The sequence below is a fragment of the Mustela lutreola genome, chromosome 7, assembly GCF_030435805.1.
Source record: "Mustela lutreola isolate mMusLut2 chromosome 7, mMusLut2.pri, whole genome shotgun sequence".
NCBI lineage: Eukaryota > Metazoa > Chordata > Mammalia > Carnivora > Mustelidae > Mustela > Mustela lutreola.
The window spans coordinates 34,335,159-34,351,636 of record NC_081296.1 but is presented as its reverse complement, the minus strand read 5'-3'; the positions used below and the strand labels follow the sequence as shown (position 1 = coordinate 34,351,636).

At 40.0% G+C, this 16,478-nt stretch overlaps 1 protein-coding gene across 5 annotated transcripts in view; it reads left to right on the top strand.

Moving 5' to 3' along the window:
- The first annotated feature begins 334 nt into the window (after nucleotides 1–334).
- UBE2Q2 (ubiquitin conjugating enzyme E2 Q2) overlaps nucleotides 335–16,478 on the top strand; it is a 73,973-nt gene continuing 57,829 nt past the window's right edge. The window contains exons 1-3 of one of the 5 annotated variants that reach the window (XR_009355356.1): nucleotides 335–829; nucleotides 10,697–10,798; nucleotides 14,845–14,949. Coding sequence is in view for 4 of the 5 variants with exons in the window: in XM_059180278.1 (XP_059036261.1) it covers nucleotides 641–829; nucleotides 10,697–10,798; nucleotides 14,845–14,949 (396 nt within the window). In the remaining variant the exon portion in view is untranslated. The remainder of the gene's footprint in view (nucleotides 830–10,696; nucleotides 10,799–14,844; nucleotides 14,950–16,478) is intronic. The other 4 variants (XM_059180278.1, XM_059180275.1, XM_059180276.1 and 1 more) reach the window with 4 other exon arrangements.

Here is a 16,478-nt window from a genome sequence, read left to right as displayed (position 1 = left end):
GAGCCGCCCCCAGGGACTGGCCGGCGTCCGCAGGCGCGCCGACGTGGCCGGCGCAATAGGCCGCGCACGTGGCCAGCTCTCAGACTTGGAGGCGGAGGCGCGCAGGGCGTCTCCTGATTCTCCAGGTGATCAGGCCGCCGGGCGCCAGGCGCCCCGAGCCTCGGGTCCGAGGGCCGAGGAAAGAAGCAGATGGGCGGGGCGGAAGAGGGCTGGGTCAAGGCGAGGAGGGGGCGGCCAGGCGGGCCCGCGCGCAGGCCGCGTGCACGCGCCGGAACCGGGGCGCGCCGGGGCGGGGAGGGGATGGGGGCGGGGTGGGGGCAGCCCTTTCCCAGGCTGTAGCGGGGGCGGCGTCGCTGTTGCCCTTTTAAGCCGCGGGGCCGTGGTCTCCTGCCGGCGGAGTCGGTTACGAAGAGAGCAGCCGCCGCCCCCGCCGCTGCCCAGGCCGCCGCACAGCCGCCCGCCGAGGCCTCAGTGCCCCTAGCCATTTTTCAGCCGCGATACGACGCGGGCCTCGGCGGCGGGGAGAGGCGGAGCCGCGAGAGTGCGGCCCCAAGCCGGCCCTGTGGGGCGGTAGCGGCCGTGACGGCGGCTCTGGGCCCGGCTCCCCTTTCGCACCCCTCCTGCCGGAGATGAGGGGAAGATGTCCGTGTCAGGGCTCAAGGCCGAGTTGAAGTTCCTGGCGTCCATCTTCGACAAGAACCACGAGCGATTCCGCATCGTCAGCTGGAAGCTGGACGAGCTGCATTGCCAGTTCCTGCTGCCGCCTCCGGCACCGCCCGGCAGCCCGCACTCGCCGTCTCCGCCGCTTACACTCCACTGCAACATCACGGTGAGGCGCCCGGCCTCAGACCCTCGAAGCCAGACGAGGGCTGAAAGGGGCGCCCGAGTCTCGGGACAAAAGGGAATCGGTCCGGTAGGGGCCCCTTGGCTCCCGGGGCCCCGGGCGGGGCGGATCCGCCCCTTTCCTGGGCTTGGGGCCCTGCCCAGGCCCAGCCTTGCTAGCGCGAGGCTTGGGTGGGAGGAGGCAGACGGTGCCTTTCTCCGCTCTCCCGCGGGGCTGGGTTTGGGGCTACTGGCCCTCTCAGCCGCCTTCTCCGGGCTTCGGTGTGGGAGACCGTGGCGGCCCTTGCCCTCGCTAGGTCGCCACGGCTGCCCACAGCCGACCTGCCCCCGGCCGCGGCGAGGCATGTCGTATCTGGCTTTGGAACCCCGGCTGGGAATTAGGAAGGCCCTCAAGTTTTAACGCCTTACTCTTCAGTGAGGTTTCCTTCCTCTTGCTTATTCACCCAGTTGTTTTTAAATTTGTGTTTAAGGAAAAACTGATATTGAAAAAGTTTAGAATGCAGCCTCTGATGCTGTTTGAATTCTCCCCTCCTTGCTGGCTTTGGCTCCTCGAGAACGTGTTTCCGAAAGGCGCTTTGAACTGGTGGTGATACAGGTGTTTGCTTCCACAGCCCCTCTTGTGTGTGAGCCTTTAAAATTATCTGCACCCCAAAGGAGATACTTGTCCGGGTCTTCATACCAGAAAGATTAATTTATGTCACAAAACCAAAAAAGGCAGTGTCTTTCAATTGGAAGCTCGTTAAAAACCCGGGGCTTGGTAAGGTAATCGAAGTGTTTAGTTTTTTCATAAATGTGTATGATGAAACCATTCCTGAGGTGAAGTTGACCTAGGGTATTGTTCCAGACTGCGGAATAAACTTCTTACAGCAGGAGTCTAGGTGGTAGTTTTATGTTCCCTCCAAACCAAAAGTGTGGTGCCTTTGACTCCTTTTGGTTAAGTCAGTGGGCTACTCAAGTGCCCAAAGTGTTGCTGATCTGGTACCCGAGAGTTTGGAAAGGGGTTGAAGTTATAATAATTGACATTAAAATAATTTCCAGAATATATGGGGGAGCAGTTGTGTATTTTTAGGGCAAAAAAGTACTAGCACTGTACTGAGGAGAGAAGTCATTTATTGAACATCTAAGTGTTCTGTTTTAGGCACTGGTTTTGCAGAACGGGTCAGAGTCATCCCTGTCTTCAGAACTAAATCTTGGGGGAAGAGTTTCATATTACCAAAGGTTACCAAGTTCTGTGGTGTCATTATGAAAGCCAAAGAGAGCAGCTAATTTTGAGTTTGGTGGTTGGGTGGTGCTTCAGAGAAGGCTTTGGTGGGAGGCTGACATTGGAATTGGGCTTTCACAGGTGAGTAGAATCTTGGGAGTGGAAGCTCATTTCAGGCAGAGGAAACGCTATCCAGAAAAGACACCACTGCTTGAGAAAATGTGGTTCGTTTAGGGGTGGACAAATTTTGAGGATATAGGCTGGTAAAGAGAAGATTTTCCAAGAATAGGAAACAGGAATTGGTAGTGAGTATGCAGGAGATTGACCTGTATGGTGATTGTTCTGGTAGAAACTGGGGTATGGCCAGGAAAAGGAAGGGGTGGTTTCCATAATAGAAAACTGAACTGGTAGGCTGTGGGGAGCTACTGAATTACTGAGGTAAGTTGGAAAAATGTGTTTGCCATCTAGCACTAGGGTTAATTCTCAACAGTGTGTGATATTAGGAAATGCATGTATGTCTGGTTTTGGTTAGGTCAGGTGCTGTAGGGTCGTGGTAGTCTGCCAGAACAAAGAATTACCCACTTCAAATGCCAGCAGAGTCGCCACTGAGATCTGTATAGGAGGCCAATAGGAGTCAGCTACACACAGAATACTGTGTGGGAAGACCTGGATTAGGAAGTGAAGCAAGGAATGAATTAGAGACACCCAGTGAAAGGAGGATGTGATAGAGACTAGTATAATGGTATTACAGTAGAAACTCCTCAAAGTTATGACAGGTATTATCAGAAGGTAATTATCATGGTGGATGCTCAGTGTATATGAGTGTGTATTAATTTTTTATGGGAAAATATCAAACATATACAAAAGGCGAATAGTGTGGAGAACCTCCATGTAGTCCGCCTCAACAACAATCAACATTTGGCCCACCTTATTTCATCTGTACCCCACCTCAGTGTTTCAAGCTGGTTCCTGACCTGTCACTATAACTATTTCCATGAGTATCTCTAAAAGATAAGACTCTTTAAGCATAGGTAGGTGTTTTGATAAAATCTACGTGGTTTGCTTATGTCGATACCATTTTCTTAGTGGGAAAAGTGCAAAGAAGAAACGGTGTTGGATTACCTGTCCGTTGTGTTTGTGAATTGCTAATCTCTAAAAAGTTATAACTCTTTAAAAAAAATGTTTGATCTGTTCTTTAATTTTTCCTCTTCTTTCCTTATTCCCAGACATTTATTGAGCTCTTCTACATGCCAGGCCGGGTCTTTTCCATTGCTCACCAAGAAGCATACTTAACACAGTTTAAATTTGAGTAAAGGGCACCTCATGAATTGTTTCCTTACACTCATGCATGCCAGTTTCTGGATAATCTTTTAAAGATACTGTACCCCCCTTTTCTTTCAGATTTCTGAATCTGTTTTTCCATATGGAATGTGCCCCTTACCCCACCCCAGTCTGTCTTTCCATGTCTGATCAATCCTCAAGGCTCTTCTAGGAAGTCTTATTCAGTTCCTGCTGGTATTTATTTCCCCTTCCTCCCTTCTATAATCTTTACTATTTACTGCTTTGGTTATTTGTTCTTATGTTCTATTATAATAGTTTTAGACTTTTTTTTTTTTTTTTTTTGATGGCAGGGGAGCATAGTCTCTAATCATGCTTTTCATCTTCCATTCAGTAAATACTCAGTAAATATTTGTTCTATTTTAGCTGTATTCTGTGTGAACGAAAATCTTAACTGTTGCGTAAGTTAACTGCCAAGAGTTTGTCAAAAGTGCAGAGGAAACATCAAGAAATATTTTAAATATTTAACAAGTCACTGTATAGGAAATATGTAATTTAACTTTATATGAAAGACCATTTTAAGAAGGAGAAACCAGAACAGACGTTTTACTCTTTAGGTCAGGGGAATTGAGCTAAATCTTTTTCTGTTATATAAATTTATCCGAATCTTAAATATTAAGGGACAGAATGCTATTTTCAACCTCAAGAAGGAGTCTTTTACTATTTGTTTTTTTTTTTTTTTTTTTAAAGATATTTTGCACTTTGGAGTTTTTTTTTTTTTTTTTTTTTTTTTTTTTTAAGATTTTATTTATTTATTTGACAGAGAGAGATTACAAGTAGGCAGGGAGAGAGAGGAGGAAGCAGGCTCCCCGCTGAGCAGAGAGCCCGATGCGGGACTCGATCCCAGGACCCTGAGATCATGACCTGAGCCAAAGGCAGCGGCTTAACCCACTGAGCCACCCAGGCGCCCCACTATTTGTTTTGTGTGAACTCATGATATGAAGGAGTGTCATGCAAACAGATCTAATTGCCAGTTACTGCTAATATTCAGTTATGCCCACACCTGAAAGCAAAGCAGCTTGTTTTAGTAACCTGTGTGGCCTTGTTTGGAGCTAGTATATGCAATCCTTTTAGTCCTTTTGAAATATTTAGCATAACTTGGCAACTTCATTTCTCCTTATATGCACTTCTTGACATCTGGCAATTCTTGGTAGGCAATACGTATTTCAGAGTGAACAGTCACCTCCCCCCCCCACCTCTTGTAAATTAGCTGGTAAACAGATAAAGTTTTGTACTGATTTTATTGTTTGTGTAACATAAACCAGTACTCTTTTGCATGAGTGGCTATTTGCCAGGCTACTTGTGGTAGCACATTTTTTTATTTTGCTAATTAAATTTCTCTTGGTCATAATCGGAGTCCCCTTTCCCCTCCCCACCTCACCACCAACAGCCAGAATAATAAATGTTAGAGCTTTGAGCTTAGGTGAGAGAAAAGGGTTTATATTATATTTGGTAGTTGGGACTTTAAGCAAATCACTTTTTCTGTTGTGTTTTTCTATAAAGTCGATAATACTTTTTGTCCTGCATGAAAGCTTTTAAAGGAAAGCTCTTTAAAATCATAATGTTCTCTACAAATATGAAATTGATGGTGTCATTTGTGGCTGAATATAGAATAGAAATTCTTTCTAACAGCTTTTCCTGAGAAATAAATCAGTGCTGTTAATTTCTTAATTTTTCATGTTACTAGTCTTGACATTGAATAAACAGTAGCCCCACCAAGGTTATACAACAGAAATCATGAACCAACTTGGTTAAAGAGCCTGAGACCTTTTCTGCCTTCCTGGGACAGATTACCTTTCCAAACAGTACACCCAGAGAATCATTTGGAAATAGCAGAGCCATCATGTTAAGCACATCAGTAGTCCTTTCAGGCTGGAGGAATCATTGTTTTCATTCATCTGACCAATTTGTAACGTAGAGTAAAATTCCTAGTTATTATCTGTCTATCCTCCTCTACCCCCATTTTTATGCCCGTCCTTGAAAGAACAGTTAAATGAAGAGGAGACTTAGGTTTCCATTTTATGAATGGTGTATGTCTTAGTAACTTGATATAGTTTTTAAATTTCCTGAGACCCGAAAAAGATAGTATTAGATAAATGTCAGCTAGTTGAGGGCTGGGAATTGAAACAGTCATTGACAAATGTAAAGCATTACTGGAGAGCCAGAGTAATGAAGCAGAGTCCCCTTTACCAAAGCCATTGTAACAGTAGTCTGTGTTCTCTTTCTAAAAGATTATTCTGAAAGACAAAGTACACTGAGAATCAAGGAAACTTCCCATTGGTTTCTGCAGATCAGGTGGTTTGAATCTTCTTCAGCACCTTTTTTTTCTCTGCCTCAGTTAAACTAGAAGGATGTTTTGATTTTTCATTCTGCTTCTGTGGGGGTCTGATAATGTTACTTAGTTGTTTACTTGCAAAATGATTAGCGGGGAGCAATCTCTTTTGGTAGCTTCTTTTTTACCCCAATATCGGAGCATTTAGGGGCACCTGGGTGGCTCAGCCAGTTAAGCTCTGCACTCAGTGGGGAGTCTGCTTGAAGATTCTCTCCCTTTGCTCCTTCTGCATCTCACACCTGGGTGCCTGCATGCCCGCTCTCTAACAACAAGTAAATCTTAAAATGAATGAATGTCAGAGCATTTAGATTCTTTCAGTCTCATTTTCCTCCCCACATTTACTGAACAACACTCTGGAAGAATTACAACTGTTATATTTCTGAACCTTGAACAAAAATGTTGCATGCATCTGTATTCATACAGTGATGAAGTCCTTGGAGATGACCATGTTCTATTATTTGGAAAAATAGAGACTGAGCATTCTGGTAGGCAGTTCTGCTAACTGGTGCTTGATACAGATCCACACATTGGTGTCTTAGTGGATTTGTGTAGAAAATAGACACAAAGTTATTTCTGAATAAGACTCTTTTTTTTTTTTTTAATTTTAAATAATCCTTTGGACATTAACAGCTAGAGCTAAATCCTTATGCATATAGGTTATGTCCTTTGAAACTTTCTTAGAAGTGATGGCCTCCTGTTCTTATTGATGAATTGGTTTCTGGAGCTATAATGATTTACATTGTATAGGAACTTTTTTTCTTCCAGGTAAAAGCTTTTATTGAACAGATTGGTAAAAATGTTAGCATGTGTGCAGTGAAATGGGCGTTCTCACAGTCATGGCAGAAATACAAATATCTGTCACCCTCTAGAAAACAATTTGTTTACATAAACCCTCTCTGTTTTGGCTAGAGAAATAACTGACCACCCCAGGCTGGCCTTATGACTTGGGAGCTCCCAGAAGGAGAATTTTAGTCCTAGAGAAGACCTAGATTTGTCTGGCTGAGCCCATCAGACAGCTAATCACCAGGAGTGGAATGGTCTTATAGAGACCTGTGACCAAGGTTTGGGTCAAGGGAGAGATATAGAAAGATGGGAAGGAATTAGGGAAGCTAGTTCCAATGGAACCACATAGGTTAATATATAATGGTGAAGGGATGTTTCTTCCAAGGAAGACATTCTGGGCCGGGCTATGGAAGGTGTAGAGAAGGCAGCTATTCTAAAACTTTTGGAGTCAAAACTTTTATACTGTTTAAAATTGAGGGGCACCTGGGTGACCCAGTTGCTTAAGCATCTGACTCTTAGTTTGGCTCAGGCCCTAATCTCAGTGTGTGAGAATGAGCCCACGCTCAGCATAGGGTCTGCTTAAAACTGATTCTCTCTCTCTCTGCCCCTTGCCCCCTGTAAAATAAATCTGCCCCCCGCCCCCAAAAAAGTGTGCTAAGGGCCAAGGAGCTTTTTTTAAAATTTATTTTTATTAACATATAATGTATTATTTGCCCCAGGGGTACAGGTCTGTGAATCATCAGGCTTACACATTTCACAGCACTCACCATAGCACATACCCTCCCCAATGTCCATAACCCAACCACCCTATCTCTACCCCTCCAACCCCCCAGCAATCCTCAGTTTTGTGAGATTAAGAGTCTTTTATGGTTTGTCTCCCTCCCGATCCCATCTTGTTTCATTTTTTCCTTCCCTACCCCCCATGTCCACCCCCCAACCCTGCCTCTCAAATTCCTCATATCAGAGAGATCATATGATAGTTGTCTTTCTCTGATTGACTTATTTTGATCAGTATAATACCCTCTAGTTCCATCCACGTCGTTGCAAATGGCAAGATTTCATTTCTTTTGATGGCTGCATAGTATTCCATTGTATGTATATACCACATCTTCTTTATCCATTCATCTATTGATGGACATCTAGGTTCTTTCCATAATTTGGTTACTGTGGACATTGCTGCTGTAAACATTTAGGTGCACGTGCCCCTTTAGATCACTACATTTATATATTTATGGTAAATACCCAGTAGTGCAATTGCTGGGTCATAGGATAGCTCTGTTTTCAACTTTTTGAGGAAATTCCATGCTGTTTTCTAGAGTGCAAGAATGCAGCTTGCATTCCCACCAACAGTGTAGGAGGGTTCCCCTTTCTCTGCATCCTTGCCTGCATCTCTCGTTTCTGACTTGTTAATTTTGGCCATTCTGACTGGTGTGAGATGGTATCTCATTGTGGTTTTGATTTGTATTTCCCTGATGCCGAGTGATGCGGAACACTTTTTCATGTGTCTGTTGGCCATCTGGATGTCTTCTTTGCAGAAATTTCTCTTTATGTCTTCTGCCCATTTCTTGATTGGATTATTTGCTCTTTGGGTGTTGAGTTTTCCCCAATGTCTATAACCCCACCACCCTCTCCCTACCCCCTTCCCCCGTCCCCCCCCTCAGTTTGTTTTGTGACATTAAGGGTCTTATGGTTTGTCTCCCTCTCAATCCCATCTTGTTGCATTTATTCTTTTCCTACCCCTCAAGCCCCCCACGTTGCATCTCCACTTCCTCATATCAGGGAGATCATATGATAGTTGTCTTTCTCCAATTGACTCCTTTCGCTAAGCATAATACCGTCTAGTTCCATTGTTCTGTTTTGTTTTTTGGAACTAGGGTCTAGATGGTATGTTCCCAAACTAGGCTGAAGAATTTGAAGAAGAAAATGCAATACTTGATAAATAGTTTTCCTTAAGAACAGGATTGGTTTTGAAGATAGTTTTTTGTTTAGTCTGTGAATAGGTTTGGGACACACTGAAAAGTAGAGGAATGAGACTACAAAATAAACTATTATTGAATAGACCTAATGATGTCCTTCAGTACAGTTTTTTTTTTAATTGTTGTTGTTCTTTAAAAAACATTTGGTGACGTGCTTCAAAGACAGTTTCTTTGGCTTCATCTATATTGTAATTGAGATTATAGTTCTCAAAGCAATGCTTCTTTAATACTGTGTTTCTGCAAAATTGTTTTTCCATAACCAGAACCTAATTATTTGGCAGCTAGTATATAATAATAATGACTTTTTCCTAATCTATAATAGAAAACAGTAGAGAGTAAATGTCTATTAATAGTAAAGCATGTAAGGCTTTTTTCTGTTAACCTTTAAAAATCAACACATGTAATTTTGCTTTTAAAAATATGTGACTATAGCATTTATTGAGAGTACTCAGTTTGCGATCGAATAAAATAATAGTATTTTATGGGTTTTGAATTAGTTGTATATTGCTCTATAACAAATGTAGTAGCTTAGAACAGCAACATTATCTCACAGTTTCTGTTGGTCAGGAATCTGTGCATGGCTTACCAGGGTTCCTTGGCTCTGCGACTCTCACCAGGCAGTAAAGATGTTGACTAGTGCTACAGTCATCAAAAAATGAAACTGGGAGAGAATCTTCCTCCATCCTCATTCGTGTAGTTTTGGTATTACAGGCCTCCTGTCTGAGGGTGGCAGGTGGTCAGAGGCCTCTCTCCATCTCTTGCCACGTAGCTGTGGGCTTCTCCATAGGGAGATGGCTTCAATGAGGGGGTGGGGGTAAGATGAATGAAAGAGCAGGAGAGGGTGAGCAACAAAGAAGTTATTATCTTTTTTTTTTTAAGATTTTATTTATTTGTTTGACAGACGGATCACAAGTAGGCAGAGAGGTGGTGGTGGGGGGGAGCAGGCTCCCTGCTGAGCAGAGAGCCTGATGTGAGGCTGCATCCCAGGACCCTGGGATCATGACCTGAGCCGAAGGCAGAGGCTTTAAAACCACTAAGCCACCCGTGAACCCCTAGAAGTTCTTATCTTTTTGTAACCTAATCTTAGGAGTCACATCCCATCATTGACTGTATTTTTGTCTGTTAGAAGTGAGTCTGGGGAGAGAATTATACAAGGCAGTGAATACCAGGTTAGGATGCTTGGGACCATTTTAGAGGTTGCCCATCACAGTGTTCAGGAACATCATTGACCCCTGAGGTGTAGCACACAGATAGTGGCTGTACAAGGAGGATGCCTCTTTCCAAAGCCCAGCTTCTGTGGCGAGTGAAACCTGTATATACCATATGGTCACTATATGGCTGTTTGTTCTGACTTCTAACACCAGCGATATTGAAGAAATAATTCTAATCTCAGTTAAGGAATCTTTTCCTTTAGAAACTATATCCCTCCCTACAATTTGAGAAGGGTTGGAAATTATTAGGAAAAAGGCAAAATTTAATGGGATTGATTTTGCAGGGGGCAATTTTCTAATGGAGAAAAATCTCAAAGTAACTTCTGTAATTACTTAGAACAGGGAGTATAGGGAGTAAGAAGATTTTTAAAAAATCATTTTAGCATTTGTAAGGATTTAAAAATATATGCCTAGATTATACTCCTTTGCTTCACCTTTAAAAATTGAGGTAGATCTCATCTAGATAAAGTTTAGAAATGTAGCTTTATTATATTAAAAGGCAAAGGTAGTATGGTTTAAATTTATAAATTATACTTCAAGGTTGTGATGTGAGGTGGTTGTTTTAATTTTTTTGCTTTTATTTTTGAGGGATTTATCCAGGCCATGATTGACCCTTCTTTGTAAAGGAAGGAAGCGCATCTTTCCTGGTACTTGAGTACCATTTATTTTTTTCCAGCTTGTGATAAAACCTAACTTTTGCAGTGTTTCTCTTCTATTTTAAATGCTACTACTTATTGGATAAACTACTTTTTTTTTTTTTTGCTTGAATTTTAAATGTATAAATTATGTAACATGGAGCAGGTAAAATTACATCATACACTGTTTAAAAAAAAAAATCCAGAAAAAAAAAAGAACAACTTTTCTCCATGCCTAGATTTTAATGGGTTGCTTTTCTTCACCCTGATATATTTTACTTAAATCCATTGTCATCTTGTCATTTGATGGTATGTTAACTTGCATTTCCAGATTAGTCCATATGTAAATATGTTTAACATAGGTGTCTCTGTAACAGGAATCTTACCCATCTTCTTCACCAATATGGTTTGTGGACTCTGATGACCCAAATCTGACATCAGTGCTGGAACGTCTAGAAGATACTAAGAACAACAATTCGGTGAGAAAACAACCCAACCTACTATTCCTCCCCGCCCCCCGCCCAAAGGACATTGTATGTAGAACTTAAGTGTTGAGAGGTAATATGATATAAAAAAGCCTAACTAATGATTATTTGATAATCTTAAAGGAGCTCAAGACCAGTTTTGTCTGATTTTTGCCTTGAATTCTGTACTACCTGATTTATCTTTATTCCCCATATGCTAAACCTTAATTTAGATGAGGAGTTAGGTCGTCTCTTTTCAACGAATTCTCACTTTAAACCTACCAGACATTTTTAGTAGGGAACACTAGCCAAGGTTGAAGATAGAAAAAGAAAAAAAGACTGAGGTGGATGTGAGGGGAAATAATGCTAGAATGACATCAATACTTGTGGTAAGGAACGGGTTTCTCTCTCACAAGTCTGTAACTGCAGTAATAACTAACCATAGGTATACAAAGAAAATGTGGGGTTTTTTTGTTTTTTGTTTTTTTAATATATGAAGAAGTATAACTTTCCATTTTATAAAAAAAATTTTAGAAATCTTTTATCTTTGATGATAAAACTAAGCAACTACTGTGAGAGTACTTAGTAAAATAAAGGGAAATAATATTTTTGCCTGATATAACCACTATTGACATGGTAGTTATTTTCTATCAGTATTTTTTCCCTTGCTAGTAAAATACGTGGACTCTAATATGTTTAAATAGTTGAGGTTGTATTTTGTATAGTTTCATATCCTTCTTTAAAATTAAGCTAGAATGAAAGATTTGACTACTGTATTCCTAGATGGCAGACTCCATATTACAAACATGTCTGTTACCTTCGTAGTGTTATGTTAGTTTATAAATTGAATGCAGTTAATCCCAACAGTTTTATTTTTGGAGCTTGACAAAATGACGCTAAAGTTGGTTTTAAAAAGTAATAATAAAAAAAAGTTGAAAAAAGTAATGAGAGACTTGTCCAATTAGATATTAAATAAAAATATTATGTACTGGTACTGGACTGGACAGGTAAAGATAATAGAAGTTTAAAAACAAAGTCATGCTATTGAGAATTCAGAATAAGTTAAAATACTCTATAAAGAAAGAGTGGATTATTCTATAAATATCATTGGGAGAACTGACCATCTGGGAAGTTAGAATCTAACAACAGAAGAAATCAGTTTGAGGAGTATTTTAAGAGTAGAGGTTGGTCTGGAGAGCCATGAAGGTTAGAGGTAAAAATAAAAAGCTAGTCAGATTCACATTTCCAGCAGAGGAGTGACAGGACAGGAAAAGATGGCCCTCTTAAAAAAGATGGCTGTCTTACTGCTGTCTCCTTTTAGGAGGTTAATTCTAAAAAGATCTAAAGGTAAAAGTTTTGTAATAGTAGAATTGACTGGGTTATTTTTCAGTGTCTAATATTTTTCATCAAAAAATGCTCTTAAAATGAAATGACATAGGACATAAAATTGGGTCTCATTTTATTTTAAAAAAATTAATATATTTACATAAAAGAAGAAAAACAGATTACCCTGTATTCTTATAGTCTCTGCCAGTTATTCTATCACCTAATTTCTTGACAGAATAAGTTGTATTTCCTCACCTTTGCTTTACTTAATTCATTATAATCTGGATCCTGCTTTCATTGTTGCACTTAAATTTTTTATGTCTAGTTGCCAAATCCAAGGAATCCTTTTTTAACCCTAAAATTGACCTCTCTGCAAGAGTTTGATAGTGGTGATTATTCCCTTGTTGAAATATTCCTCCACTTAACAAACATTTACTACCTAAAGTCTCTAATCAAAAGCAGGTTAAATAAAAACTACTGTGTATAGAATAGTTTTATGATAGAATATTACATTGTAGTTAAAAAGAATGCCACTGATCTTTTCATAAGAATGTATATAACTTTCCAAGATATGCAAGTGAAAAGGCAAGGCATAGAATATTGTTTATAATCTGGCCCCTGTTGTAAAAATTAAAAAAAAAAATCCATATCTGTTTTTTTTTAAATGCATACATTCTCCTTCTGGGTCTGTACAGAAGGTACACCTGTGCTGTTATTAGAGAAACAGAGAGAAGTTTGTTATTTTATTTTATTTTTCTAATTTACTGGCTTCTATGCCAAGCTCTGTAATAAGTGATGGGTACAAAAGTCAAGTCCTGTCCTCATCCTCTGGAAACTAATAATCTTAGGAGAACTTCCATCAGGTTATTGTCTCCTGTTTTTATCTCTTCCTAACCCTGAGGTCTTCCCTGAGCTCTTGTCCCTTAGTCTGCCTCTTTTCATTCCATGCTTTCTCTGAGAAATCTCTTTTACTACTATTACTTAAATCATGGTTTATATCCAGGGATTCCTAAATCTGCTTCTTTAGCTAAAATATATCCCCTGAGTTTCAAATGCATACATCTACATCTACAGGATACATACATACATACATACAGGATACATACATACAGGTATCCTGTAGATCCAGGGACTCTCACTTGGATGTGCCATGGCTGTTCAAAATGATTATATCTAAATTTAATCTTCCCTACCTTGTAGCACTCCAGCACGCCAGTTTTTCTTCAGTAATTCTCTCTGTGATTGTGAGTGGGACAAGATGAAATAATGAAGCTTGTCACCCATGGCTGAACTAGGGAACTAAAAGTTCTTTTTTATACCTTTATTTTCTGACACCTCCCTTCTCCAGACCTAGTAAGTTTCTAATACCTATCCATCTACCTTCTAGATATTTCTTAAATCTTTTCCCACCATCTTAGTTTCTTCTACCCTTTAAATGCTTTTTGGGAAGAGGGAGCGTAGAGTTGAAATTCCTGGAAAGCTATACAACCCTATTTTTCTTGTCGCTTGGTCTGACTTTGCCACGTGCTGCCTCTGCTGCAGCATTCCCATGGCTCTTCCTTTGTCATGGGTTGGAGTGTCTGGGTCTGTGTCCAGGTTACCATTTGTCATCTTCATTATATTCTTGAAACAAAACAGAGCTTATTGGAGGGGTAGATCCATGGTGCCTTTTAAGCTTGAGGATTTTTTTAATCCTGATTTACTGCTCAGCTTTCCTAATTTCTGCTTGTTCTTTTGGCTACTTTGGAAAGTCTTACTCTTTTCTTTTTACTCATTCTAACTCTGTTTCTGTTTTCTTAGTCCTCCATAAACCTGCTTTTTCATCTCTTTTCCTGATCAGAGACATATGGTAAACTGTCCCTGACCAGGTGAAGTAAGTTACCTTATTAGTTCTGGGTAAGGTCTACTAAGTATTGAACATTGTTCTGAAAGCGTAATTCCTAAACACATACATTGAAAACAGCTTTTTTTTTTTTTTTTCAACAGTAAAAAACATGTTCGTGAACATAACTCACCTTGATTCTTCGCTTAAAGTAAATATGCTTACAAAACAATTTGGTTGTAAAAATGGGAACTTAATGAGTTACTCCTTTCAGTTTTCTTAGTGCTTTTTTCACTTTTTTTTTTAAACATTTGGGCAGATGCTGAAGAACCTACAAGTGCCAACTCTTTTCACAGGCTTCATCTTATCTTTACCATTATAAGAAGTTTTTAATTTCCTTAGTTTACAGATGGGGGCCCTCAAACTCAGGGAATTAGTTGCTGTATCCAAGGTCTTTTAGATTCCAGGAGTATGTCTATTAGACCACGTTTGCCTCTTACTTTTAAATGAATGACTGGAATGTATAATTTTATAACTCGTGTAACAACACTGCCTGTATTTTTTTGTCGTCTCATTAATGTAAATGTATTCTTGTCTGAAGTCATAAGTTTCCTAAGAAAAGGAGTTGGCAGCTGAAAATTCGACAATGTCTGGAGCTCTCCTTCCTCAGCCTTTTTGTTGTCATTCTGCTAGGTATTAGTTATAGGGATTGTACTCAAGCCATAGTTGACTTTCTTATACTAGCAGCCCCTAAAAATATTTCTGAAAGACTGTTATTTTATCTGTAGGCTGTAATTGAGCAGTAACAAACTTTTTTCATTTCCTACTGGATTGGTTACAGTAGTCATAGCATTATTCATGTCTTCTAAGGGCTCTTTAACATAATGCTTATTTACTGAAATGTGTTTTGTAGCTTCGTCAGCAATTGAAGTGGTTGATATGTGAACTCTGCAGATTATATAACCTTCCTAAGCACCTGGATGTTGAGATGCTAGATCAACCAATACCCACGGGTCAGGTAAAGTAAAAATTCTCTAGTGTTCAAGAGCTAAAATAAATTGTCTCAAGCAAAAGTATAAACTAGGATGATTTTCCTTCTTAAATTATTTAGAAGTTTAGTCTTGTTGGATTGTTTGTTTTATTTTAGATACTAAAAATAGCCTATTTACTCTTTGGAGCTGCTGGTATTTACTATGACAGGGAAACAACTGCCTCCCTCCCCACTACCACCTTTTTGTTGTTGATATTCCTGATTTCCATAACTGTTCCGTCAATTGTTTCTCTTTGCTTATTCATTTACCTTCACCTGGAATGTCATCTCCTTTTAAGCCTATCTGGATTTCTTAAGGCTTAACCCAAATGTTACTTCCTTTAGCAGCAGAAGTGCCCACTAGCTCACCACCACGTCTAACTTTGTGATTTCCAGCTTTACCTATTTAGGGCATAATTTATGGACTTTGTGCTATAAATAAGGACTTAGCTCTTATCAACCCACCTTCCCCCCTCTCCCATCTTAAAACACCATCATACTTAGTCATATGAATAATCATTGTTTATTATTAGGACTTTGTAGTGTAGCATTTTCTATTGTGATGTTTCTTGTAGAATTCTTTGTTTTGCAGTGTCCTCCTTTTTATAATAATCCTTAGTTTAAAAAGTGATGTTCTGTACCTTTTCTGTGAGCTCTTGCCTCTTCTGTGGTCTTCCTGTGGTTCTTTTGCACCAGTCTTGGCAGGTTGTCTCTGGACTGGCTGTGTAGGTGTCACCTTGAGATTTTTTCTCCTCTGCTAGTGTGGATCTGTTGTTACCTGATCTCATGTCCTCTTTCTTGCTTACCCTTTCTCATTTTGCCTGTGTACATCCTCATGTAAAATCCTAGTGTGGAATAATACATTTTCTCAGTTCTAACATCTAAAAATATGACCAGACCACCATACTTTTGAATCTTGTTCTGCTGCTTATTAGTTGCATGACCTTGTGGTAATTACCCAAGTACTATGAGCATCAATTTCTTGTTTGTAAAGTGGGGGAAACAGTAGTACCTATATTTGGGGAGGAGCTGTGAAGATTAAATGAGTTAGTACATGTAAGTCATTTAGAGCAATGCATGGATTATAGTAAATGCCCAATAAAGGTTAATTGTTATTGTATTTCACTGTTGCATTTGATTGACAGATTGGATATATAATTCTGGGTTGAAAATAATTTTCCCTCAGAATTTCAAAGACTGTGCTGCTGTCCTTTAGCCAGTGTTGTTGTTTAAGCCTGATGCATTCTAAGTCTTACTCATCTGTGTGTGACTTGGGACACTTTAAAGAGTTTGTCTTGGTGTTCTCAGATATCACAATGGTGTGTTTTTAGTTGTGGATTTTTGTGTTTTTCATTGTTGCTGGACTCTCAGTATGGATGGGTCATTTCAAATGTGGGCTCCTTTATCTTTCTCCTCAGGTAAGTGTTCTTGTATTTTTTTTTTCTGTGATAACTCCCTCCTTTCCATTTTCTTTATTTGTTCATTTTTAGAATGCCTCCTAATTGTCTTTTAGACCT